Here is a 26,329-nt window from a genome sequence, read left to right as displayed (position 1 = left end):
TTTCTCAAAAAAGACACTTATGAGTTTTAAAAAGGATAGTACTATTGCAATGAAGGTAACAAAATCCAAATATGTCAAGATTTATAATGTAGAAATGTGCTCCAGATTGAAACTTGGCACATATGAAGGAATTTTGAGTAGTTATTTATATGTGCATGATTTAAATATCTTGGGACTACTAGCATATTTGGTCCAAAGATTATAGCTTTATCCTAACTCAGTTAGGATAAAAAGTTTTTTTTAAATAAACAAGTTAATACTTCATAAAAAATGTGTGTACATATGTACATGTAAATGTGTGCACCTAAACACATTTGTGTTTGTGTACTTCTCTCACAAACTGCTGTTTCAATGGCTAAATAACAAAGTGAATATCACAAATCATAAATTTTCATGATTCAAATATCCACAGCATATGGGATCAAGTCCTTAGGCAAACAGTAAGTTCAGATGAATTTTAGAAGTATATAGATCTTTCTGGAGAAATGCTAGAAGAAAGTTTAGGGATAAAATTAAAACCAACCCTAAAACAAAGAGTGTTAACCATGTTGGCTTTCTCTTAGCTTCAGAAAAAGAAAGGCATACATATATACAAATACATGTGCGTGTATATGTGTCTATGTGCTTTGTGTCTTGCACAAATGAATTAGTGTAGAGTAGGAATATCACCTTCTTTCCTTTTAGCCAATGTTTAAGAATGCATGAGCTTCATAAATGCCCACTTTGTTAAAAATGTGCTTAGGAATGCTCTTCTGAGAACTGAAATTGCTTCCTTGACAGTGCTGGAAAATGGTTTCTTTACAAATGATATTCCTACAGAGAACCCTATTCCGGAAAACTCTTCTTCAGTAAGTCCCTTTGGCAATAATGGTCCATGAGGTTGAATCTTCCTAGGGAAATTCTGCCTTCAGTGCATCTCCCCAAAGGCATAAATATTTCCAGGCTTAGATTCCCCAAATCTGGCAGAATATAGAAGGCCCCATGTAAGGCTCAATATGGCAACACATCCCCAGGGTGCTGATGTACTTAAGAAAGTATGATGGAAATGTACGCATTATCCTGCCCATGTAATTGTAACCCCTCTGTACAGTATGTTCACAAATAAAAAAAAAAAAAAGAAAGTATGATGGCTTTCACGAAACAGCCTGAAGTTGGCTGGAGTCAACCTAAGTCTAGTATGTTTTCTTTGCAGATGTACCATCTAATGGACCTACTTTTACAATCTTAACACAAAAAACTCATAAAGAGTGAAAAAAAGTGTTTTGGGAGGAATTCTACCCAAAGTAAAGAAGAAGATATAACAAATAGGCAAACAGCATATGCTAGAAAGACTATGGGCATTAGAACCTCCCAGATAAGGACTGGATGAACAAACCCAAAGAAGTACAGGATTCAAAGCTGACTTATTTACTGAGTTACTAAGTTATTGATATGGTTCAACAAATATTTCTAGCTATTTGCCTTTTAGGAACAGGGGATAGCTGCATCCATTTTGGATTATCCAATCATATCTGGCAGAGATTTTGTGTTTTAACCACCTACACCTCCTCCATGTGAATAGTCTTAATGAGACATTCAAGAGCTCCCGTTATTCTTTGCAATAGTTAGGGAATATTTATGAAGGTGTTTTTTTTCATTTGTTTGTTTTTCTACTTTGTCAGTGTTTTTGATTTCTGTACCTTTTGTATGTAAGTGTATTGGTTTTGGTGAGGATAAGGGGAGCAAAGAAATGGTGGGACAAAAGGTGAACAAATGCAGCAGTGATACTCACTAAACACTATGTTGAAAGTGAGCTATACAACTTGTGGGGGGAAGGGGTCAGGAGGGAAAAACTGGGAGAAAATGAGGGAAGAGGTGACAACACTTCAAAAAAAATGTACTCATTACCTGACTTACGTAACTGCAACCCCTCTGTAAACCACCTTTACAATAACAATACAAAAGAAAAAATGAAAATAAACCCTAAAGAAAAAGAAGGTGTCTGCTGTAAGTCTGAATCATGAAGACATGGCCAAACAGTCAATAGTCAATCTCTGATGGACATGTAGTAGGCATAAGAAATATAGCTTTAACCCTGGAGTTTTGGTTTCTTTTTTAAATTATCTCAGTATACTCTAGCCTATTGTGAATGAGAAACTAATTCAGTATCTTTAAGGCTACTCACTTAAATCTATTTGTGTTTCAGTCTCAGAGTCCATGAAACAGGGAAAGTAATTCAGAATCGTTGTGAATCATTAGTTACAATAATATGATTAGGCACTGGCACAACCAAACAGTAAGATGTGTCCAAATTTAATGTCTTTCTCCTCATGGCATACTCATCCCATAGCACACAAACATATTTGAACACAAATGCTCAAAAATGAACGTGTTTTCTTTTTCTTATCAAATGGTGAAAAAAAAAAAACCAGTTGTTCACGGTCCCTTTCTTTTTGGATTTTTTCCATTGCTTCTGCTTTCTGGTGCCTTTCCATCTAAGCTAGATGCTAAGATTGGCTTTTATTTACTACAATATTATTCTCCAATATCTCCTCCTGCTAAAATATTAGCATTCAATATAGTACATTCTTGTTTTACTCTGAAAGAAATAAATCTTTGGATAGAGTTTAAGCCAGGCTGGAGACAGTTGGGTTGAACATTCTTAATATTCCAAGATGATGTCCATTTGAACATCACACACACAAAAAATCTCCTTTCCTCTACATTTAGATGTGGCTGAGAGACAAGGACCAAAAGAGAAAAGACCAATGAGTTAATATATGAAAACATTATGGTTGTACTTAGTCTTTCAGTCCTGAACGCCTATCTCAAACAGTCCCAGAACTAGTTCTGAAATACTAAAACATTATCTGGTAGCATCTAGTCCCACCTTCATGCTTTAGGAATACATAAGCAAAATTCTAATAAAAAGTAACAATGAAAAAAATTAGAATCTTATAGCATAAAAACATCTTTTGTGATTGTGGTGATGATTACCAACCACTTCCTGATATAAATATATGGAATATTATTTGGCTGTACTGGGATTTGAACTCAGGGACTCATGCTTACTAGGATGGCATATATCACTGAGCCAGACCACTAGCCCCCTTAGTTTTCAGCTTTAAACTATAGTACTATACCATAGTTTAAATCTACAGTACAGTTGTTTTTAAACAAAGTAACAACCCAGTTCACATTACAGCTTTCCATAGCGTTTAAGCACAAATATATAACATTTCCTAGCTTTAAAACTGATTAGTCAAATATGAGTATAATGCCCAAATAAATGATTTTAAAAATAGAAAAAAATGCTAAAATGTAGGTAGGAAACATTTCCATTTGTCACTGACCTGAAATATATACAGAGTATTGAGTAGTTAAGGAGCCAAAGAAGGCAATAAATCAAACACCTTTTCTGATTAAAAATTTAAATCCCTCTCTATTTTATCAAATAAAAATAAGAAATAAATCTATAAATATCTGAGGCTAAAGCCAAAGCTCTCACCTTAACACAGAAGGGGAATATCACACATTTCCATTTCCCAAGAAGTTAAAGGTTATTTTTTTTGCAATTTAATCCAAAATTTTATTAGCAACTTCTAATGATTATCCTGATTGCAATTAATAAAATCCCTAACAGGTCAGCTCATTTAAGTGCAATCTGTAATCACTTGTATTTTAACATGATAGTTATTACTTATTACCCTGAAACCAAGCAGCACAATGAGATATTGATTACTTTTAACCTTTAGATCTACGGATTCAAGAAAGGTCAGAGGACTGGGAATACTCCGCCTTTCTTGTCTGGCAAACAGATAGCCTTCAGGAGAATTCAAATGATTCCCATTGGCCAAGTAGACCCAAGATTAGTTTATTCTCTGGGCTGACAAGAAATGATGATGCTTTTAAAAATAACACTGAGCACATATTTAGTGAAGTATTACATTTATATAACTAATAGACTCAGATTTGCTTCATGTCACCAGAAGTCTTAGGCTATTAACCCTTTAACATTCTCTGTTCAAGGAAGCATCTTTGTTGGACTGAGCTATTTGAGTGAGTGATTTCCTGTAGTACTTTTTATTGGAACAAACTCATCTCCTCCAACTGAGATCCTTTGGTAGCTTCCCAAAGGCAAATGCAATTATTGGCCACTGTTGACTACTCGCATTTCTTTTGATTTCCTTTTTCTATGACAGCATTTAAATTTCTTTTTTTACTTTTGTGCCCCCAAAAAGCAATGGGTTCTAGGCATGGTCCAGTATAACCACAGACAAGAGAAATATAACTGTTATGTGTTAGATTAATTTGCAGAACACTTGGCATTATTATTGCCAAGTCGTCAAATTGTTCCAAGTTGTTCCGGAAGGTTGTTATTAATAGTATGTTTTCTGAGGAAAGTTCTGTCTACTTTTGGAACTGCATTTCTGTTGCCAAGGAAACTCCTTTAAGCACAGTTTTCTAGGAGCACACTGCTGCTTTTGTTTGCCAGTGTCCTATTCATATCATCTAAGTAAGCGTTTTATGTGTTCCAGCCTTCAGCCCTAGAAGTTGAAGGTTTAGCCCATTTAACTTGCCTTTTCATAGATAGCTGATTCCTGCTATGATTTTTCCTTTCTCTTTCTCCCCACTTGTCACGCCCTACCTTCTTTGCAAATACTATCTCCCTATCTTCTTTCCATTCTTCCTCCAACATGCCCAACTCCGGCTAGTCAAGCCTTATTTAAAAAACAAAAACAAAAAAACCTCAAAAAGACAGTTGCAATAGAGCAGATAGTTTTCACAAGTTTTTTTTAAAATAAATTAACTTTAATTTAAATAATAATTTCATAGGTTGTAGCATTAGTCCTTCAAGTGTTAATTATCTTTTCACTCTAAAATTAATGTAGTCATTTCCTACTGACTCCTCTATCCCGTTTATTGAAGTGCTGAGGAAAAACATGTCACTGAGTCTCTAGCCAGCCCTGTTGTTGTGATTAAGCGTGGTCACATGGCCTATCTCTGCCAAAAGGAGGGCCCTGAGAAAAGGTGACAAAGACAGTGATTTCCTGTCAGCAAAGAGTAAGACAGGGCTGTCTAGAAGTGATGCAAATGAGGGGAACTTTCCCCACAGCTTGTTTGATCCTCTCTAGGCCAGAGCCCGCCAGGCCAGGGAGAAAGCAAGCAGCACAATGCCACAGAGGCCAAAGCACCTTCCGGACAGGAGCTCACCCTATAGAGACAAAAACTGCTGGCGGGGCTTCCCTTCCTTGCCCCTTCACACACACACACACACACACACACACACACACACACACACACACACACACACACACACACACACACACACACACACACACACACACACACACACACACACACACACACACACACACACACACACACACACACACACACACACACACACACACACACCAGAGCCAACTATTTCTTGGAATCCTAGCCTCTTAACATCCTTTCTTTTCTCCTTTTTAAAAAAGTGATTCAATTGGGAAGTATAGGGTCCAACATGAACAGTGTCTCCTGTACTGTTCAGAAGTCATGTTCATCTTTTTCCTTTCCTAAACATTTACAGCCTCTCTCAAATTAAAAGAGAGAGACAGAGAGAAGAGAAAAATACATATATGTATTTTTTTCAAGAATTCATACCACTCAGTGATTCATCAAAGCTCAAATTAATATGACAGTTAATCTAAGGACTTTTTGAACTTTAATGAAAATGGAACAACAAATTCATTTCTAGATAGCAGTGGAGACAGCCTAGGTTTTTTCCATCCTGATCACTTTAAAAATGACTAGATAATGTTATTTGAAATGTTATAATGATTTTAAGCATATTCTTCTTATCTTAATGGAGTTTTAATCTAACATACAATTAGGCTATACAATTAATCTATTGAGTAAGAGGTGAAAAATTATCACAAAGTTCCTATGCCTAATATTTCTAGCACATTTTTACCTTGACTATTTCAATAACTAGTAATTTGTTTCATTTTGAACAATCAAGGGAAAGATGGAAAACTTGGTAATGAAATTCCAATATAAGGCCTAATTAACAAAATTTAATTTTTGAAGCATATCTATTCTACAAACTAACATATGAAAAATAAAATTTAAAGTTAATAGAATTTTTATTCTATTTTAAGCCTTGATTGCATGACCTGGATTTGAAAGCAGAAGAGCACTACATTTTTAGAAGCTCAAGTTCTTTCATAAGGATATCAAGTAACATCTGAAACTACTTACATCAATTCAGTCCAGAAAAAAAAATAAAAGATTTATTCCCTAGGGTTGAAATTTATGAATTTATAAAATATAGGCAGAGAGTGATTAATCTGTTTTCTATGATCGGTTCATAACTATGACAACAGCATTTTGGCACCAATAGGTATAAAGTAAAAAGTCCACTATGTCCTATTTATTTTCTTTTCTTCTATATTTCTTATTTCTCAAGATTGCTAGCTCTATTCCATATATATTTCTTTTAAGAGTCATAATGTTTGTCTTTTGCCTTTCACTCAAACTCTCAAGTAACATTTTCCTCTATGCTCTTAAATTTTACTCTCTCTTGCCATAATCCAATACTTTGTAAGTCATTCATTTATTAGCATTGACTTTGTAAAGCCTTTTTTAAAAACTCTTTGTCCATATTCCTGTTATTTTAATATACTCATGTGTTTTGCTTGGTTAACTTTGTATTAACTAACTTTGATGCTATATTTCTCTCACTCTTCTAATAACCCCCTCTTTTCCAACACATACTATTGATGTCTTCTTTTAATTAATCCCATCTGGCCAAACTATTTTCCAAAGGACTATCTTCTGGTAAGAGCTGTACTCAGAGACTCTAAAATACTACAACAGAGTCAAGAGAACTCTGAAGTAGTTCACATGTTTGAAGCATTATGACATAAACTTGTTCACTCATAAACTTGTTCACAAGAATTATCTGATTCAAAAGGTCTATCATACTATTCGAAACCCTTATATTAAAAAATCCTAAAAGAAAATGTTTTCATACCTCAACGTCAAAATAATTTTCTCGAAAGAAGTATTATGGTTCTTCTTATGGCAAATGGGAAGTATGCAGTTAAGCGCATTTCCCTCTTTGCTTTCACTACCAGGAAATTCAAAATTCAAAATTTTAAGATCATTTTCATTAACCATGTTGGACTTTACTGACTAGGCATGGGCATATTGATATTTTAGAAGTATTCTTTTGAGATGGGGCTTAGCTATGTTGCTCAGGCTGACTCTGAACAACTGTGCTCAACTGATCATTCCACTTCACCCTCCCTAGTAGCTGAGACTGCAGGCATGTCCAACTCTACCCAGTGTATTGTTTTTTATTTCTAAGTAACTTCACGTTACTTATAAGTGACCTCAAATCTTAGAAAGATAAAAAGGTAAATAATATGTTCAATAACTACTGTATTATGTAAAATGAAATCTTTTCCTTTGTATATGCAGGACATTTGGATACTAATTATGCTAATGGAGAAATGTAAAGTAAACCTGGATTGTTCCCATAAAATGCAGAATTAATGTAAAATTAAGTATAAAATTTCAAAATCAGTTCTCTAGAATTAAAAAGATCCCAGCGTGGCGAGTATTTATTTCATATTGTTAAGCTGGAAGAGTTATTTTTGACCTCTTAGAAATCCAAAAGTTAGTATTTTATCGATGTGGATCCACTCAAGGAACGAATCTACAAATTTAGTATTTTAGTGAGCTTCCTGCTATCTGAAACAACTCTAGTGCAATTGTAACTATCATCACAAATACTGCAACTTCTGCATTTGGCCCTTGGCATCAACCCTTGGACTCTGGAATGGCACATCAATAGGGATCCTTGCGAGTTCTGTGATCTGCATGTAGGTAGCACTGAATCATCAGTACTTGGTGCAGAGGTCAGTGGCCCCAGACAGGACACACTTTTGAAGTACTACAAGTCAGCTGTGAAACTGACCTGTACTGACTACTGGGGAGGACAGGACAGCAGTGACAGCAGCAGCAGCTGGAGAAGCAACTCTCTGATCACTGAAATATGTCCAGGTCACTTCAGTCTATAAAATTTATAGGATGGGGAGGAGGTGATTGAGCTTCCGCAACCCAAGAATAATGCCACCTTTGATCTGCAGAAAGGAAAAAGAATGGAGCTTTTCCTTTGCTAGTGGGTTTTAAATATTTCTCCATTAATAGTTAATGCACATGCAGACCAGCAGAGTGACAGCTCCTTGTGATTATGAATTCTGGCTTCGTAACTCTAGTCCAAATAGGAGCTGAACTTTAAGAATTGCAGTGGTTACTTTTGACAAATTAAATTGTTCTACTTAGGAAGGTAGAAAGAATGAAGAGAAAGAAAGTGAGATGGTGGAAGCAAATTCTTCTTGGAAGCAATTCTTAGACCAAGTTAGTAAAAAGGAGCAAGGACAATGTTTGCATTTCCTAGGTTGTCCATGGTGCCAGTGTTTATTAGAAAATAGGTGAGGGAAGTTCCTGCTTAGAGGTAAAACAAGATAGAGTAGGGAAAATATTGAGAGTATGGTTTATTGTCTCTGAACAAGGAAGAAAATATATTCAAGGGAATGATTAAATTTTAATAAGAATTGGCTTGCTCTAAAAACTCCATAGCTTAATATTAATTAGAAAGGAGTCTTAAATTTATAGCAATCTGAAAAATATCAAGAAATGATTTTAACTGAAAATGTACTTCAAAAATCACAGCAGAGGGGCTGGGAAGGTGGCTTGGTGGTAGAATGCTTGCCTTGCATGCATGAGGTCCTGGGTTCGATTCCTCAGCACCACATAAGCAGAAAAAGCCGGAAGTGTGGCTGACACTCAAGTGGTAGAGTGCTAGCCTTCAGCTGAAGAGCTGAGGGACAGCGCCCAGGCCCAGAGTTCAGGCCCCACGACTGACCCTCCCAAAGAAAAATCATAGCAGAATTAAGGTTTCTAAATTGTGTAAGGTTGTGTCAATGTGTTGCCTATTAATACCAATGATTTTCCTTGTGTATTTTGCTTTAGATAAACAAAATATCATAACTATCCCACTCGGGAGATCTGAAGAATTGATAAGCCTAGGGTATTTATCTGTATTTGAATATCTATAAGTTAAAGGGTGGTGATTTTTCTAGCAAAGATAAGAATAGTAAAATCTATAGGTAGTGTCAGTAAAGTAGTATTGCCTACTGTTGAAAATGCTAAGTCAGCTTTATTTTCTTATTACTAAGAAAACTTACTATATTCTCTCTAAACTGACATTTCCATATGTATACCAGGGAGATCAACTTAAGAGTATAGGAATGCATGAATAGGAATCTCAGTGTTCAGATCAGTGACAGGAAAGGAACTAGGTTATAAAATACTGAGAACCACACAGGGAAATGAAAACAAATTTTCAAAAGCATTGATGGTAGAAATATGATTCAGGAAGAGTCCATAGTTTCCTGTGGTGGTACTATCACTCAGATGAAGACCTATTAGCTTTATTTCCATACTTGAGTTTTTAAGGTTTTCTTTTTTTGCTAGACGTTCAACCCAGGTCTCAACCATACTAGGTAAGTGCTCTAACACTAAGCTATACCTCACCCACTTAATTTTATTTTTATTTTTTTTAACTTGGCAAGGCAAAGTTTACTTCTGCAGAAGAGCTTGCCATCAGCCAAATTCCAACAAGCAAACACACAGAGTAGACCAGCTGCTCCCAAATTTTAAATTCAATTGTTAGTTTCACAGCAATCAATTATAAAATTTATATATAGAGAGAGAATACAAATGTTAGGCATTTGTCTTGGTGTTGCCAAGTGTTTTGAGAAATGAAGATGATACAGATAGGTTAGTACAGATTGAAATCACTATAAAATGGGTTGAATTGTCACATGACTAAGGAACATGACTAGCAAATTTTCTGTAGTGGAAAGGATGGTCCCACAAACTAATAAAAGGTTGCTTGTTCCAAATATCAATGGTGCTCTTAACAAGGATTGAAGATAAGCAATAACAAGATCAACAAATATAAAGATGAAAACTGATTAAGGAAGCTTCAAATAGTATTTAAAGCCTAACTCGAGGCGCATGCCTTAATCCTAGCTACTCAGAAAACTGAGTTATGAGGATTGAAGTTTGGAGCCAGATTGGGCAAGAAAGCCTGTAAGACTTTTATCTCTAATTAACTACTGAAAAAACTGGAAGTAAATCTTTGGCTCCAGTGATAGAGGATAAAGGCTCAGAAATGGCTTTCAGTCAACTGAGTTCAAGGCCAGGACTGGTACACAAAAAGTAATAATAGTAATAATAAATAACCCCCCAAAAAGCCTATTGTCCATTTGGGAAAGCTTTACTCCTTCAAGAATCATGTTAATCAATAAGCTACAAATACTACACAACCCATCAGTTGATTCCTGGAAAAGCAGAAGAAAACAAAAGAATGGAGTACTAGAAACTTTGCACTACCAAGAAATCTCTAAGAGATTCATGGGGAAAACTTGAAATTAACTCACCCATGTCAGTTTTCCTAATTCAGAAGCCACTCTAATTTCTAAATGACTTCTTATTAACTACTTTCAGAATGCTTTGGAGGTTTCAAAACATGTAGAATAATGTGTAAAAGGCCTTACAGACCTATAGCATTTCGAACTCAATGTTTCATTTTCCTTCTAACCCAAATGAAAACATGAGTCATGATTTCAAAAACCACAGTATGGAAAATGTTGGGGTTTTTTTTAATACTATAATCCATAAGTACTGAGTGGGTGGAATAATGACCTTCAATATGCCAGGACGGAATTCTCAGGCAAAGCACTTACAAGGAAAAGAAGACTGCATGTTTTGTTCAGTGATTTCCCATTAATTGTGATGTAAATTACATGGATGTGATTTTGACAAAGAATAGCACTGTTTCTGAAAAATAGCGGCTTATGTGCAAAACAAAAATTCATCAAAAAGAAAAGAAGTGTTACTTTGGCATTGTGAGTACAATAAGTTCTGAGACAATGGCTTAGAAAGAAAATATTTTTCTATCACTAAGTTAATATAGATTTATAAGCATTTTTTACATTCCTTGTCCTCACATGAAATGTGAAATCACCTAGTTTTAACTAGTTTGAGACTATTACTCTAACAATATGTTATTTTACAAGATATATTGGATAGCCTTGTTGTTAATGTGGACAGCTATCCATACAAGAAACAGCTAACAGTTAACAAACAGAATCAATGTTAGAAAGAATTCTTAAGAGAATAAAATGTCCCCATTTGCTGAGTCCCTGGGGAGCTTATATCTTCTCTTAACTAAGATGATTCCTGGGGGACACTAATTAAAGTCTACGAGGTTCCCCAAATATATCAACATCTCTTTTTACAGGATGTTAAAGGTAAAATAAGTTTTAAAGAAAGGTAACTTAGAATGGTAAGATTAAAGAAGAAAATCAGGTAACTTTTATTTGACCTTGAATGTACTTTTAATTCCATAAGAAATTTTAAAAAGCTAGAGGGTAGTTGTTTCTTGTCATTATACTGTTGCTGATTCTGTGGTTAGTTATTAATTTTATTTTTTATGATTCACAATCTGCTCTTTGAAATATGCCATATGCTCAAAGCAATTCAAGGATGACAACTGTCAGAATTACTCCAATAAAAATTGCCTAAATGAGGAAGATTTACTGCACTCTGATATTTCAGTAGAAAGTCCCTCTTCCCTCCCCAGCAGCTTTTTCAGACATTATGAATTTGTAACCATTTTTTTTTCGAAATCAAATGGTTGTTTGGTAAGAACTTCTGAGACTACTGGTAAAATATACTCGACTAAAGGTAATTACCAGACTGGAGAAACACTATAGATAGTTATCAGATAGAATGCCTGTAATCAATATGTATGTTCTTAGCCAGTGTTGTTAAATCATATGAAAATGTAATGATTTAATGTGACAATGTTTCCTTTATGTATCATTAATAAACTTTAACTTGGTCAAGCCCTGTACTCTGGTAGCAGCAAGCCAAAATAAGGCAAATTCCTTTATTTTTCCCTCTAGGAAGATCTGCGAGGTGGATATAATCCACCTGAGTGTTTCAATCAAAACACATTTTGTTAAATGTTACCAGTCCATTTATCCTTCGTTTTGTTTCAGTCTATTTATTAATGCAGTTTCATTTAGTGCTATTCATCTGAAAGATAAATCTTTGTCCTTCTATAGAATTACACCAAATAGAATGTGATAAAGGGAACTTTCTTGCAATTATGATGTCGGTACAGCCTGTCAGCACACAAGGGATGGAAATGAGTTTGGGGACAGGGAAGGGAATTCTAATAGACATCATGATATATACAATGAACACAAAGATATCCTGAGAGAGACAGAGAGAGAGAGAGACAGAGAGAGAGAGACTTGTCAGGCTAATCAGATCTTCCACAGCAAGGTAAAAGCAAGAAGAGTAGCTCTAACCTTGTAAAGATGCTGCTGCTGCTCCTCTGACATCATCAGGTCATGGCTGTCCATCACAAGGGACTCCATGTCAATCAGCCAATCCCAGAGCTCCTGATATTCTGAATCAAAGTCCAGAAGCCTGAAGATAAGGGACAAAATGTATTATGCATAAATACAATGTAGTTGTTAAAATCTCATATTAGAATAATATATTCTTGAAAACTCATGCTGTTCCTAGGTGAATACCTATAAAAAGAGAAGGAAAAAAATCTCTGTGTGGTTACACAGTGGGCAAAATAGGAACTCAAGGCTGTAACACTGTCACCTCGATTTTGAAAACATAACATGTAATTCCAAAGCTCTTACCTGAGACATATCATAGCTATTTCCATTTGCTGTACTTTATGAACAAAATGACCAGACTACGTCCTTGAAAAAGAGCATTGCCATTTAACAGACTGAAAAATGGAGGGTCAGTGATTTGTTAGAGGTTTTACAGTCTGTGATTTGGGGTAAGAATAACACTTTCAAATTTTGTACTGCTCTCTTGCCTGAAAGGCTTTCGATATATTTGATATCTCAATAGATTTCTGAGTAAATCAGTAATTTAACTAATTTTTCTAGGATGGTAAGAATGTACTTCTAAATCCAAAATATTATTTTCATTAGAAAATGACTCAATCATTTATCTTGTCTCTCTGCTGTCTATCTGCCTATTGTTGCAAACATATATCCTACATTTATTGTCATGGATGGGTAGTCAGCATTTCAGCTTAACACTCAGAGATAGGCTTGAGTGACTCTGGTAAGCCAGTGAGAACCAGTGGCAGATCCAATATTAGACAGGTGTTCCCCACAGACATGTAGGAAACAAAGGTAAGGACAGGAAGTCAAAACAATGAATCTTTGAATAGCCAGCAATCATTAAAATTCAAAGGAGGATCACTATGGTTTTCAACAAAATAAATCATTAGAATAAGGAGCTTAAAAGGATTAATGTGATTCTCTATTGAAAGCCTGGTGAATAAGTAAAGCCCGGATTCTCCTAAAACACTGTGATCAGAAAATGAAAGTGCAAGATGAAAAACTATGACTTTGTCCTCCTTCCTCCACGCCCCTCCCCAATGTCTCCCTAAAAGAAATACTAGTCTTATCAAACTGTGACGGGGCAGTACTTACAAAGCAGTGGTCTCAGATGTGAATACGGATTTATCAATTGAGAATTTTATTACTACCTTGCTCCTGTCTTTCTACATTAGATGGATTTCTATGTTTATTAACTCATAATTTAATCTTAATAGCCCTGTCAAAAAAGTTAAGGTGTACCTGTTGATAGGGAGACTAGATCTAGAACTGTCTGTTTTATTTTAATTACTTTACCAAAATTATAAAGATCCCTGATTAGGAACCTAAGTACCCAAGGGCAAGGACCACCACTGGTTAACATGTGGAAGTGATTAATAAGTGTTTAGTGAATGCCAATTATGAGTATAGTTGATGTAGTCAAAACTTTCAGTAGCTCGATGGTGGCTTCAGTGTGCATATTGGCATAACTTCTTGAAATGATTCAGTAGTTGGGGGAGAAGATTAAAATTCTGCATTTCTAACCAGGTTAGCATGATTTAGTCCACAGACCATGCTTGGAGAAACAAGAACTTTCAATATATATGTGAAATCTGAACTAGTATTCAATTGCAAAATGCTAAGACAAAAAAAAAAGACATACATCCATCATAACAGGAACAAATAAGCCCCTGGGGGTTTTCTGTTAATTTTGTGCCTACTGGGAATAACTAATAAGCACTGGCTTACAGGAAAAAAATCCTCTTCAATCTATTTGGAGAACAAGAAGGAAATACAGGTCAGAGAAGCAGGCAAGTGCATCCTCTTTTCTCTTGGTCTTCTAAGATCTAGAAAGAATGCAGGTGAGAGAGGTAGAAAGGAAGGCTGAGAGTAAAAATAGGCAATTCCATTTCCTACTATCAACTCTAAGAGGACATTGCCTTATGTGATATCTCCCCAGCACAGTCAGAGACACAGAGGCAGAGAGAGACAGAGAGGGAAATACAGAGAGACACACAGAGAGACAGAGACAGAGGGACATCAAGATAGTAAGGAAGAGAGAGAACAATCTGTTTAAGATTCCCTTGGCTACTTTGTTCTATAATCCCTCCCATCCAACAAAGACTCCAAGGTTCCTGAAAGCTGAACTGGTAAACTTGACTGAAGCATTGCTATGGTAACAAAGGTGCAGTCAACCCAAGGACAACTAAATGGGCCTCTGAAGCCAGGCCTTAGAGTGTTGTTAAGGCCAATGAAGGCTAAGATGAGGCTTAGTCAGCAAGAAATTCCACTGGGCCTGAGTATGTCAAGAGATAACAAAAACTAGATCAACCACAGCCATATGCGAAGGGGAAAAAATGCCTTGGATAAGAACACATTTCAAGAAATTAAGGCAGCCTACATCCAAACATTGTATTAAGCCAGAGAACTCCGTTGTACTCTAGAATCATAACGTCAGGTAAACCTTTATGATGTTTAAATATTTGTTTGTTAATATGTCATCTTAGAAAACAGAATGAAAAGGAACAAGAAATCTAAAAACCAGAACACTGATATCAAGATCCTATTCCTTGAGGAGACTATTCCCCAAACAAATGTTGAATACAAAGTGTTTAAGTGTCAGAACTCTTAAAACAAAATTTTCCTGGTTTTGCAAGTAAATATGAATATATAATGTGTCATAAACTACCAAGAGAAAAAGGAAGAGGTTTGTTTTCCTTTTGCACACGTGTAGAATAGAAAAAAAAACTTTGATTATGGTTGAGCAATTTAAAGTCAAGGGATGAATTTATTATCTTTGTATCCCTAGGGTCCAGCATGGCACCTGGAAAATGGTGATGAATTAATTTATTAATAATGCAATAACTTATTAACAATAAAAGGGACAACTTTGAGTGAGCAAGAAATACTTCAGAAGAGAAGCATGAATGGAGATAAATAATCTGACAAAACCAAAGCCACCAGTGCAACAGGGACAGAGTTGTTCAGTCACTCTGTAGATGAGGTTTTGAAGTTTCAACATATGGTAATAATGCATTTGTTTCTTAAGAGAATTATATGTAGTTTATGTACAGTTAATCGGTTGCCCTCCTAGTCCTTACCTTCTTCTCTTCTCTGAATGAAAGTTAAAGAAAATTTATAAGCAAAAAGATTACTGATGGCAAGATTATAAACAAATAAAAAAATATATGCAGGACAATAAAATTATCTAAACCAAGGAAATATATTCCCTGGTTCTTTACTATGTTTTCTATATCTATTATATGCCACCTAGGTTCTTATGACAAAAGCCATTTCTTCTAGTAAGAATACAGTGAGTACCCAATCCACACCGTCAGAGGTAAGTAAGCTTAACATAGACATTCACCATTTCTCTAGACTATTATCTTTATTATTAAGATATTTGTGTTTGACATTGGATTTATTAGATACAAGGTTTTGATAAATACAAAGCTTTGTTAGGAAATTCATTGGTAATATATTTTATTTCACTGGTGTAGCATCAATATCAGCATTCTAAAAACAAATTAGCACAAAATCTTGAAATGGAAAACAGAAAAAACTTTATTTTTATTTTTGTGCTACTGGGGTTTGAACTCACAATTCATTTCTTGAGCCATTCTCATTAGCCCTTTTTGCTTTGATTATTTTACACAGGGCCTTACTTACATAATACTCCTATTAAAGTGACAGATACGGGCTGGGAAGGTGGCTCAGTGGTAGAGCACTTGCCTTGCATGCTCAAGGCCCTGGGTTTGATTCCTCAGCACCACATAAGCAAAAAGAAAAAAAAGCCGGAAGTGGCACTGTGGCTCAAGTGGTAGAGCGCTAGCCTTGAGCTGAAGAGCTGAGGGACAGCGCCCAGGCCCAGAGTTCAGGCCCCACGACCGGACCAAAAAAATAAAAAATAAAAAATAAAAAAAATAAAGTGACAGATACATACCACTGCACTGAGATTTTTTTCTGGTAAGATATAGTCTCACAAATATTGTGTCCACTTGGCCTCAAACTGAATCTTCCCAATTTCAGCCCTGCAAGTGGCTAGGACTATAAGCATGAGCTATCTTGCCACACCAATTTTAACATTGTCCATATGGTATTAATTAACAAACTTATAAATGACCTGATATTTTTCTAAATGTAGTAAAACCAGAAAATCAGAACTATACTATTGAATTTCTTTGTTGATTGTTATAAAAGCACTTGAAACAGCACAATTTTATGTGAACATTATTTTAGAATGCTTCTAAGATAAAGGAGCAGTTTTTATGCTCATATTATCTGCAAAGGTAATTAGTTTCAAGTTATTTTATATAAGACAATATCCTCTAGGCAAAGTGCCAGGTAAGGTCTATAGGTAAGCCATATAGTAGTGAGTCTATGAAGGTACCATATAATTAGTTAGCAGTTCTATATCCCCTTAAATAATATTCTAATTTTATCAGCTAAACTCAGAACCAGATTCATTTCTAAGATTTTTAGTCTCTGTTTTTAGGAAGGAGAAAGGTGATAGAAATTGTGGAAAATACCCCAGGCTCTTCAGGGATTACATTCTTATGACTATATGAACTACTGTTTTGGAGGTGCTTTCCCCATAAAAATTTCTTTGTATTTATGCTTGGGTTTATTATAGCAACCCATTTACTTTCTTTGTGTAATCTTCTTGATTAAAAACAGGCTTGAAAATATACCTTTTTATTACTCTATGAATATTTACATCCTTCATGAAAGTACAAGCATTATATCACTTAACTTTTCATATTCTTCCTTTATATTGTCATATAGCTAATCTTAAATAGGCTCACAGTAGAAGTGGGAAGAGATGTAGTTTCTGTTTGTTTCTCAGTGCTAGGTGTCTAGATTGGGGGGGGGATTGTGTTTTCTAGGCAAGCAATCCACCCTCGAGGTGCACCTCCAGAGTCAAGAATTAGACATACTGTTGTAGGTATAATATTCCCATTTTAGAAAGTTTAATCATAAAATACAAAATTCTCATAGCTCAAAGGCACTTTTGTTAGGTAAATGTAGAACTATAAATGTATTTTATAATCTGAGTAAATAACAGAGAGACAAAGCCCTAGACTGTAATGTTTTATTTTAAAATTTTTTATCTTATTTTTGCCAGTCCTAGGACTTGAACTCAGGATCTGGGCACTCTGCTTGAGCTTTATTTTGTGGAAGATGAGTGTTCTAACACTTGAGCCACAATACTACTTCCAGATTTTGCTGAATGGTTTATGGGAGATAAGAGTCATTGTTTTTAATGTACTATGTGATTTTTTGTTGTTGTTTCCTTTGTATGTTCTTCCCCCAGTTGTCACTGTAATTGATTTTGGTACCCTGCATTTTGTATATACATTTGTGTAATTTGGGTAAAGAAGGGGAATAATAAAATGCTGAAACAAGGACACAGGATGACCCATTTCAACAATGATACCCAAAAGACAGTATATTGGAAATGAACTTTACAGTTGGAGTGAGGGGGTTGAGGGAGGAGGGGGGGTAACAATGAAGGAGGGGGTAACAATGCTCAACAAGAAATACACTCATTACTTTACTCATAGAACTGCAACCTCTCTGTACAGCATCTTTACAATAAAATAACATAAAAAAAAAGAGTCTCACAGACTTCCCTGCCTGGGCTGGCTTCAAATTGCAATCCTCGGATCTCAAGTAGCTAGGATTTCAGGTGTTGAGCCACCAGCACCCAGCTTCTTTTTTTGTGTTTATTTCAAAGTTTGTGTTTAGCTACTGTGAATGACTGTCAAAAGCACTTCCTACTACTCTGTCCCCCATTCTACTCTGTTCATTTTTTTTAATTCCAGAGTATTTCATCAAAGAAATAAAACCCGATCAAGCTTATTTAGCACCATTTTTCTGCAGACTATATGACAATATATTATTTGTGAGGTCAGAACAGTTTAAGAAGTAAACTCTTCCTCTAATACCTGATGGGAGTTATATTTCACTAGCTAAGTGTTTAATACATAAATGCATTCAGCCTTTGGTATTTAAAGTGAGCATCATTAACTCAACATTTCAACTAAACTTTGCTTAAACGATAAAGTTTCACCCAAGTGAAATCAATAGGAGGTGTGTATGAATATATGAGGTTTCAGCTTGACCCACAAAGGAATTTTGATTAAAACAGACAACCAAATTAAGAAATCACCAAAATGGAATTTTTTTAAAGAACAGGTAACACTAAAAAGCCCTCCCAGCTTTTCTACTGTAGGCTGAATAATTTTATACACACACACACATATATATATAATATACATAACATGTCTTTTGTATACTTAATGGTTAAATTTTACACTAACACATCTAAAATCATCAGACTGACTCCTGAAATACCACCTTGCCTATACTGGGATTTCTATTAAATGATCCAATTTTCCTAGCCTCTTTAGCATATTGATTCCTTCCTCAAATATTCACTAAGTATTTACTGTTCACATTATTTGAGCAGGGAAGTTTGCCTCTGGTTTTCACAAAAAGGCACTAAAGGAAGTAGGAAAAAAAATCTTCAAAAATATAGTTTAAGTATTTTATTGAAGTAAAAGACTAACAATAGGCCTGAATTTCCCATCATCCTCTACATCATGTGGCATGTAATCACAAAAAGGAGACTTACCAGTTGCACCTAGTCCAATCATAATATCATTAAAGAATAAAATTTAGCCTTCCAGACATGGAATCCAATATGCACAGTTGCATATAGAATCCTTTTCCACTAAACATTTTAAACTGTGGACACTAATTTACTATTTTGAATGAAAATTCATGAGCAACTTCCTCATGAGGAAAAGAAGCCCGACTTTGCCATTAATAAATGAAAAAGAGGAGAAACCAGAGGAAGATGGCGGAGGAGAAGCTGGAGACTAAACAAACTCTCGCATAGAAACAAGTGTTAATGTTCAGTGAACAATCCTAGCCTAGAGAATCACACCAAGTGTGCGATCACAGTACTGAGAGTTTGGCCAGAGAGGGAAAATCTAGGCAGCTTGGTCAAGGAGACAGATCTGAGCACTTACCAGTAGCCCCGGCTACGGTGGCTGTGGCAGCTGTGGCAGCCATACCAACAGAGAAAGTCCAAAGATGCCAGATGCAGAGTGTGAATGGATTCTACTCACCACCAGCAAGAATTGACAAAGAGCAGAAATCTTCATCCTGCTGATCACAGACCAGGGATGGTCCAGGAACCAAGAATCTGGCATGAGTAGAAGTGACATCCTCACTCCTCACCGAACCACCACCGTGGGAAGGCAGCTCCTTCCCCACCACCAGAGAAGATTCCATCTTTGAAACTGACAAAGACCGGGCCAAGCAGCTAGCTCCAACCCAGGCCTTGGAAGAAAACAATTAGAGCCATTAGCAGGTCACTGGAACCTGACTTGACCTGACCTGCCAGGCTCAGCTCCACCCAGGGGAAAGTCACCTCCTGGCGCCAGGCAGAGCGACTCTGCCCACCAAGGAGTGACTGTGCAACTACCGGACTCTGGTTGATGCTTGCCTTAATATAGTGTTCAAGCACAAAATTGGTGTTACTTTCATACAAATGGGCAGAACAAGATGGAAAAACACACGAAAAATGGCAAGCCCAGGTATCTCAACTCCCACTCATGATAATCAGGTGACAGAACAGTTAATGAATAATCCAGAGGAGAGTTCCCAAAGACCTCTACAAACACTACTGGTAAGCATGGTGAATGAAAAGATTAAAAACCTGCAAAGGACTCAATGTGAGCATGATAGAGAGCAACACAAGGCAAACCAAAGATTAATATAGGAATTTCACGAGCATTTTGAGGCTAACCAAAACTTACTACAGGAATCTTGTGAGCATGAGGAAGCTACTCAAAGATTAATACAGAAAATGCATGAGAAGGTTGAGAACAGTCAAAGAGAAAGACAAGAATTGCATGAGCAGGCTGAGAACAGTCAAAGAGAAAGACAGGAATTGAGTGAGCAGGCAGAGAACAGTCAAAGAGAAAGACAGGAATTGCATGAGCAGGCTGAGAACAGTCAAAGAGAAAGACAGGAATTGCATGAGCATGAGGGAGCTAATCAAAAAGTAATACAGGAATTGTGTGAGTGCGATGAGAATAGACAAAGGTCAACAGAGGCATTCATGGAATCCATAAACAGACAGCTGAAGGAATCCAGGGAGACCACAAAGGGAATGCTGAATGGAGGTCATCAGAAGGAAAGGGAGTCCAAAGAAACCATAACTAATCAACTAAGTGATTTGAGAATAAACACTGAACACCAAATTAAGGAAGTAAAGAAGTACATACAAGATCTAAAACAAAGCTCCAACAAGGAATTTAAAGCCATCAAAGCTGACCAATCCGAAGGAAAGGAAATAAAAAACAAAGTAGAAAGTCTTGACAGTAGGTTAGACCATGCAGAAGATTGGATCTCAGGGATTGAAGACAGCCTAGATATTATAGAGAAAGAACATACAACTACCCAAGACAAATCCAAGAAATGTAATAGATCAGGCCTACTCTGAGGAGAATGAGTGTAGAGGAGCACCTAGAGAAAGAAGTTAACAGTCTAGGAAATTTATTTAACAGGATCCTAGCAGAGAACTTTCCAAACATGCAAAAAAAAAAAAAATAGGCCTATTCAGATACAAGAAGCTTTTGGAACCCCAAATAGACCAGACCAGAACAGGACATCACATGTCACCTTATAATCTTCACAGAATCAATTCAGATCAAGGAAATAATCCTTAAAGCTGTCAAAGAGAAAAGATCAATCACCTATAAAGGGAAACCAATTAGAATCACCTCAGATTTATCAGCAGACAATTAAAGCAAGAAGAGCCTGAAATGATTTATACTACACCCTAAAGACGAACAACTGTCAACCAAGAATACTGTACCCAGCTAAACTCTCCTTCATAACCAAAGGCCAAATAAAAACCTTCAATAGCAAAGAACAACTGAAACAATATATCTCCACCAAACCAACCCTTCAAAAGATACTTGAAGATGTCCTACACATAGAAAACCAACAAGACAACAATAAAGGAAAACAAACCACACCCAAACTGAGAACCCAAGAACCATAGGAAGAACCCAGCTGTCACAGCCCCCAAGAAGGTGGAAAACATGGCAAACACCTCCCAGTCCTAACTCTCAACATTAATGGACTTAACTTTCCAATTAAGTGACATAGACTGTCTAGTTGGATTAAAAAAGAAAAGCCTTCTATCTGCTGCCTTCAAGAGTCATACCTTGCCCATAAAAACAACATATTCTGAAAGTGAAAGGCTGGAATAAAATCTACCAAGCAAATGGCCCCCATAAACAGGCAGGAGTTGCAATCCAATATCAGATAAAATAGACTTCAAATTAAAATTAGTGAGAAGGGATAAAGAAGGCCGCTACATACTAATTGAGGGAATCTCTCCTTCAGGAGGATATTACAATTCTAAATATCTATTCGCCAAACAATGGAGCACCCAAATTCATCCAAGAAACTAAAACTTTCTCTCAAATCTCACATAGATCCAAAGACATTAATTGCTGGGGACTTTAACACACCACTATCCCCACTAGATAAATCAACTCGGCAAAAACTCAACAGAGAAACCACAGATCTAAATAACTGCATAGATCAACTAGATTTAACAGATATCTACTGAATATTTCACCCAGCAGCATCAGAATATGCATTCTTCTTGGCAGCACACAGAATATTTTCTAAAATAGACCACATTTTAGGTCACAAAAGCAAACTTTTCCAAATTCAGAAACATTGAAGTTATACCTTGCATTCTCTCAGATCACAAGGGAATAAAAGTAGAACTCAACACCAAAAGCCACCAAAGAAAGTCCTGTTACACATGGAGGCTGAACAATACACTGTTGAATCACCAGTGGGTCATGGAAGAGATTAGAAACAAAATTCAAATGTTCATGATATTCAACAAAAATGAATACACAAATTACCAGCTTGTCTGGGACACAGAAAAGGCAGTACTCAGGGGCAAGTTTATAGCTCTGAGTTCCTACATCAAAAATTGGAGAGATCTGAAACCAACAATTTAATGAGACATCTGAACCTCCTTGAAAAAGAGCAATAAGCTAAACCTCAATCCAGTAGATGGAGATAATTAAAATTAAATCAGAATTAAATGAATTAGAATTTAAAAAAAAACAGAAAAAATCAACAAATCAGAGTTGGTCTTTTGAAAAAATTAACAAAAGTGACAGACCCTTAGCAAATCTTATTAAAAAAAGAAGAGGACAAACACAAATAAACTCAGAAATGAGAATGGAAACATCACCACAGAAACAACCAAGATTTAGAACATTATAAGGGAATACTTCTTAACCCTTTATGCCAATAAGTTTGAGAAACTGGAAGAAATGGAAGATTTCCTAGCAAATATCGATATGCTGAAACTAAACCAAGTTGAGTTCAACCAACTTAACAGGCCCATATCAAGCATTGAAATATAAACAGCAATTAAAAAAAAAAACCTCCCATCTAAGAAAAGCCCAGGACCAGATGGATTTACAGTGGAATTCTACAAAGGCCTATAAAGCAGAACTCACATCAATACTCCTCCAACTCTTCAATGAAATTGAAAGGGAAAGTTCACTACCGAACTCTTTCTATGAAGCCATCATAACCCTCAACCCCAAACCAGGCAGGGACTCATCAAAGAAAGAGAACTATAGACCCATTTATTTGAGGAACATTGATGCAAAACTTCTCAAAAAAATTTTGGCCAATCGACTTCAACAATTCATCCAAAAAAGCATACACCACAATCAAACAGGATTCATTTCAGAGGTGCAATGCTGGTTCAATATACACAAAACAATTAATATAATTCATCACATCAATAGGAGCAAGGATAAGAACCACATGGTTATCTCAATAGATGCAGAAAAAGCATTTGACAAGATCCAACACCCCTTTATGATGAAGGCTCTGAAAAAATTAGGAATCCAGGGAACATTCCTCAAGACAATATAGGCTGTATATGACAAACCGACAGCCAGCATTATACTTAACTCTGGAACGAGACAAGGATGCTTACTCTCTCCACTTCTCTTCAATCTAGTAGTAGAATGCCTAGCTACAGCAATAAGACAAGTTGCAAACATAAAGGGGATCCAAATAGGGAAAGATGAAGTAAAACACTCCTTCTTTGCAGATGACATGATCTTGTATTTAAAGAATCCCACAGACTCCACTCACAAATTACTCAAGGTGATTCAAAACTTTGGCAAAGCAGCAGGGTATAAAATCAACTCTCAAAAATCAATGGCTTTTCTGTATGCCAACAATGAGAAAAGTGTGGCTGAAATTAGGAAAGCAACTCCATTCATAATAGCCCCACAAAAAAATAAAATACCTAGGAATTAACCAAAGAAATCAAGGACCTCTATGATGAAAACTTTAAAAACCTGAAAAAGGAAATCAAAGCAGAACTTAGAAAGTAGAAAAACCTCCTATGGTCCTGGGTTGGAAAAATCATCATGAAATGGCAATACTTCCCAAAGCTATCTACAAATTCAATGTGATACCTATCAGTATTCCAACCTCATTCTTCAAGGAAATAGAAGAGGCAATGCAAAAATTCATATGGAACAATAAAAGACCCGGAATAGCAAAAACTATCCTTAACAGAAAGAATAGTACTGGAGGAATATCAATACTAATTTCAAACTCTATTACAAAGCCATAGTAATCAAAATAGCTTGGTACTCGCACAAGAACAGACATCAGGACTAATAGAATAGAATTGAAAACCCAGAAATGAACGTACAGACCTATAGCCATCTAATTTTTGATAAGGGAGCTAAAAAAATAGAATGGAAGCAAGACAGCCTCTTCAGTAAATGGTGCTGGAAAAATTGGTTAATCACTTGTATAAAACTAAAGCTAAATCCTTACACATCACCCTGCACCAGAATCAACTTCAAATGGATCAAAGACCTCAGAGTCAAAGCAGACACTCTGAAAACATTACAGGATGGAATAGGAGAAACCCTAGGTCTCCTTGGCACAGGCCGAAATTTTCTTAATAGAGACCTGGAAACACAACAAATCAAAGAAAGGTTGGACAAATGGTATTGCATGAAGCTGCGGAGCTTCTGCATGGCAAAGGACATAGCTAGCAAGATCAATAGAAAGCCCACGGGTTGGGAGAAGACCTTCACTAGCCATACAATGGACAAGGGTCTCATATCTAAAATATACTTAGCACTCAAAAACTAAATCCCCCAACAACAAGTCCTCAAAGAACCAACTGCCTGATAAATAAGTGGGCTAAAGACTTAAAGATAAACTTCTCTAAAGAGGAAATAAGAATGGCCAAAAGACATGAAGAAATGTTCAACTTCTCTAGCCATAAAAGAAATGCAACTCAAAACAACATTGAGATTCCACCTTACCCTCCTTAGAATGCTATAATTAAGAACTCTAATAACAATAGATGCTTAAGGGGATGTGGCATTGTTGGTGGGAGTGTAAATTTGCTCAACCACTTTGGAAAGCTGTATGGAGATTGCTCAAAAGACTCCACATAGAGCTCCCCTATGACCCAGCAATCCCACTTTTGGGCATTTACCCAAACAATCACAAACAAGGCCATACTAAAGCTGCCAGCACAACTATGTTTATTGCAGCATTATTTGCCATAGCTAAGATATGGAACCAACCCAGATGCCCCTCAGTAGATGAATGGATCAAGAAAATGTAGTATATTTATATAATGGAATTCTATGTCTCCATCAGAAACAATAACATTGCCAATTTTTTAGGAAATGGAAAGACTTGGAAAAAATTTCATTCATTGAAGTAAGCCAGAGCCAAAGAAACATAGGTCCCATGGTTTCCTTATTTGTAATAACGAGTATAAGTCTAGGTCAAGCTGAAAAGTTCAAAAGCTCCGTACATATGACCATATAAGATGATGTTAAGTGAAATGAATCCCAAGATAGGGACACAAGTGCTTTTTTCTTTCTTTCTATTGTTTTTTTTTTTGGGGGGGGGGGAGGTCTGGTCATGGGGCCTGAACTCTGGGCCTGGGCGCTGTCCTTCAGCTCTTCAGCTCAAGGCTAGCGCTCTACCACTTGAGCCACAGTGCCACTTACGGCTTTCTTCTTTTTTGCTTATGTGGTGCTAAGGAATTGAACCCAGGGCCTCATGCATACAAGGCAAGCGCTCTACCACTGAGTCACCTTCCCAGCCCTCTATTGTTTTTAATGTATTTAAAATGTAGTATGGGATTTTTTTTGTTTCTCTTGTATGTTTTTTCCCCCACAGTATAACCTCTGTTTTCACTGTATTTGATGTTGGTGCCCTGAATCTTGTATATACATTTTTCTAATTTGGGAGGGGAAGGGATATAACAAAATGCTGAAATAAGGATACAGGTTGACCCATTGTAACAATGAGATGTTCTTTACAACTTTGGTGGGGTGGGGAGCAGGGAGGGAAGAGTTGGAGAGGAGGGAAGGAAGGGATGGTATGGGATGAACAGAGGAGGATGTAACAATGATTGATAGGAAATGTACTCATGTAACTAACACCTCTGTACAGTATTTTTATAATAAAAACACATAAAAATTTTTTATAATTTTTTTGTAATTTTGTATATCCTACAAAATTAACAAGAGCGAGGGAAAGGTGGATTGGGATGGAATGGATGAGAATGTTGAAAGGGTGAAATTAATATATATTTTATTCATAAATTGCTTTGCTAAATGGCAACTCCTTTGTACAACTACTTAAAGAATGATTTACAAAACTCCCCCTAACGATAACAAGCAATTTTTAAATTAAATTGGAAAGTTCTTTCCCTGTTGTAACCATCTTTCAAAAGA

At 36.2% G+C, this 26,329-nt stretch overlaps 1 protein-coding gene across 6 annotated transcripts in view; it reads right to left on the bottom strand.

Moving 5' to 3' along the window:
* The window catches only part of Akap6 (A-kinase anchoring protein 6), a 469,667-nt gene that overhangs the window by 112,848 nt on the left and 330,490 nt on the right, over positions 1 to 26,329 (bottom strand). For all 6 annotated transcript variants that reach the window (XM_070026462.1, XM_070026459.1, XM_070026473.1 and 3 more), the window contains one exon: positions 12,426 to 12,546. In XM_070026462.1, the coding sequence (XP_069882563.1) occupies positions 12,426 to 12,546 (121 nt within the window). The remainder of the gene's footprint in view (positions 1 to 12,425; positions 12,547 to 26,329) is intronic.

This window comes from Dipodomys merriami, unplaced genomic scaffold (assembly GCF_024711535.1).
Source record: "Dipodomys merriami isolate MVZ:Mamm:240054 unplaced genomic scaffold, mDipMer1.0.p SCAF_1, whole genome shotgun sequence".
Lineage (NCBI taxonomy): Eukaryota > Metazoa > Chordata > Mammalia > Rodentia > Heteromyidae > Dipodomys > Dipodomys merriami.
The sequence above is the reverse complement of the archived record's forward strand: the minus strand, read 5'-3'. Positions and strand labels throughout refer to the sequence as shown.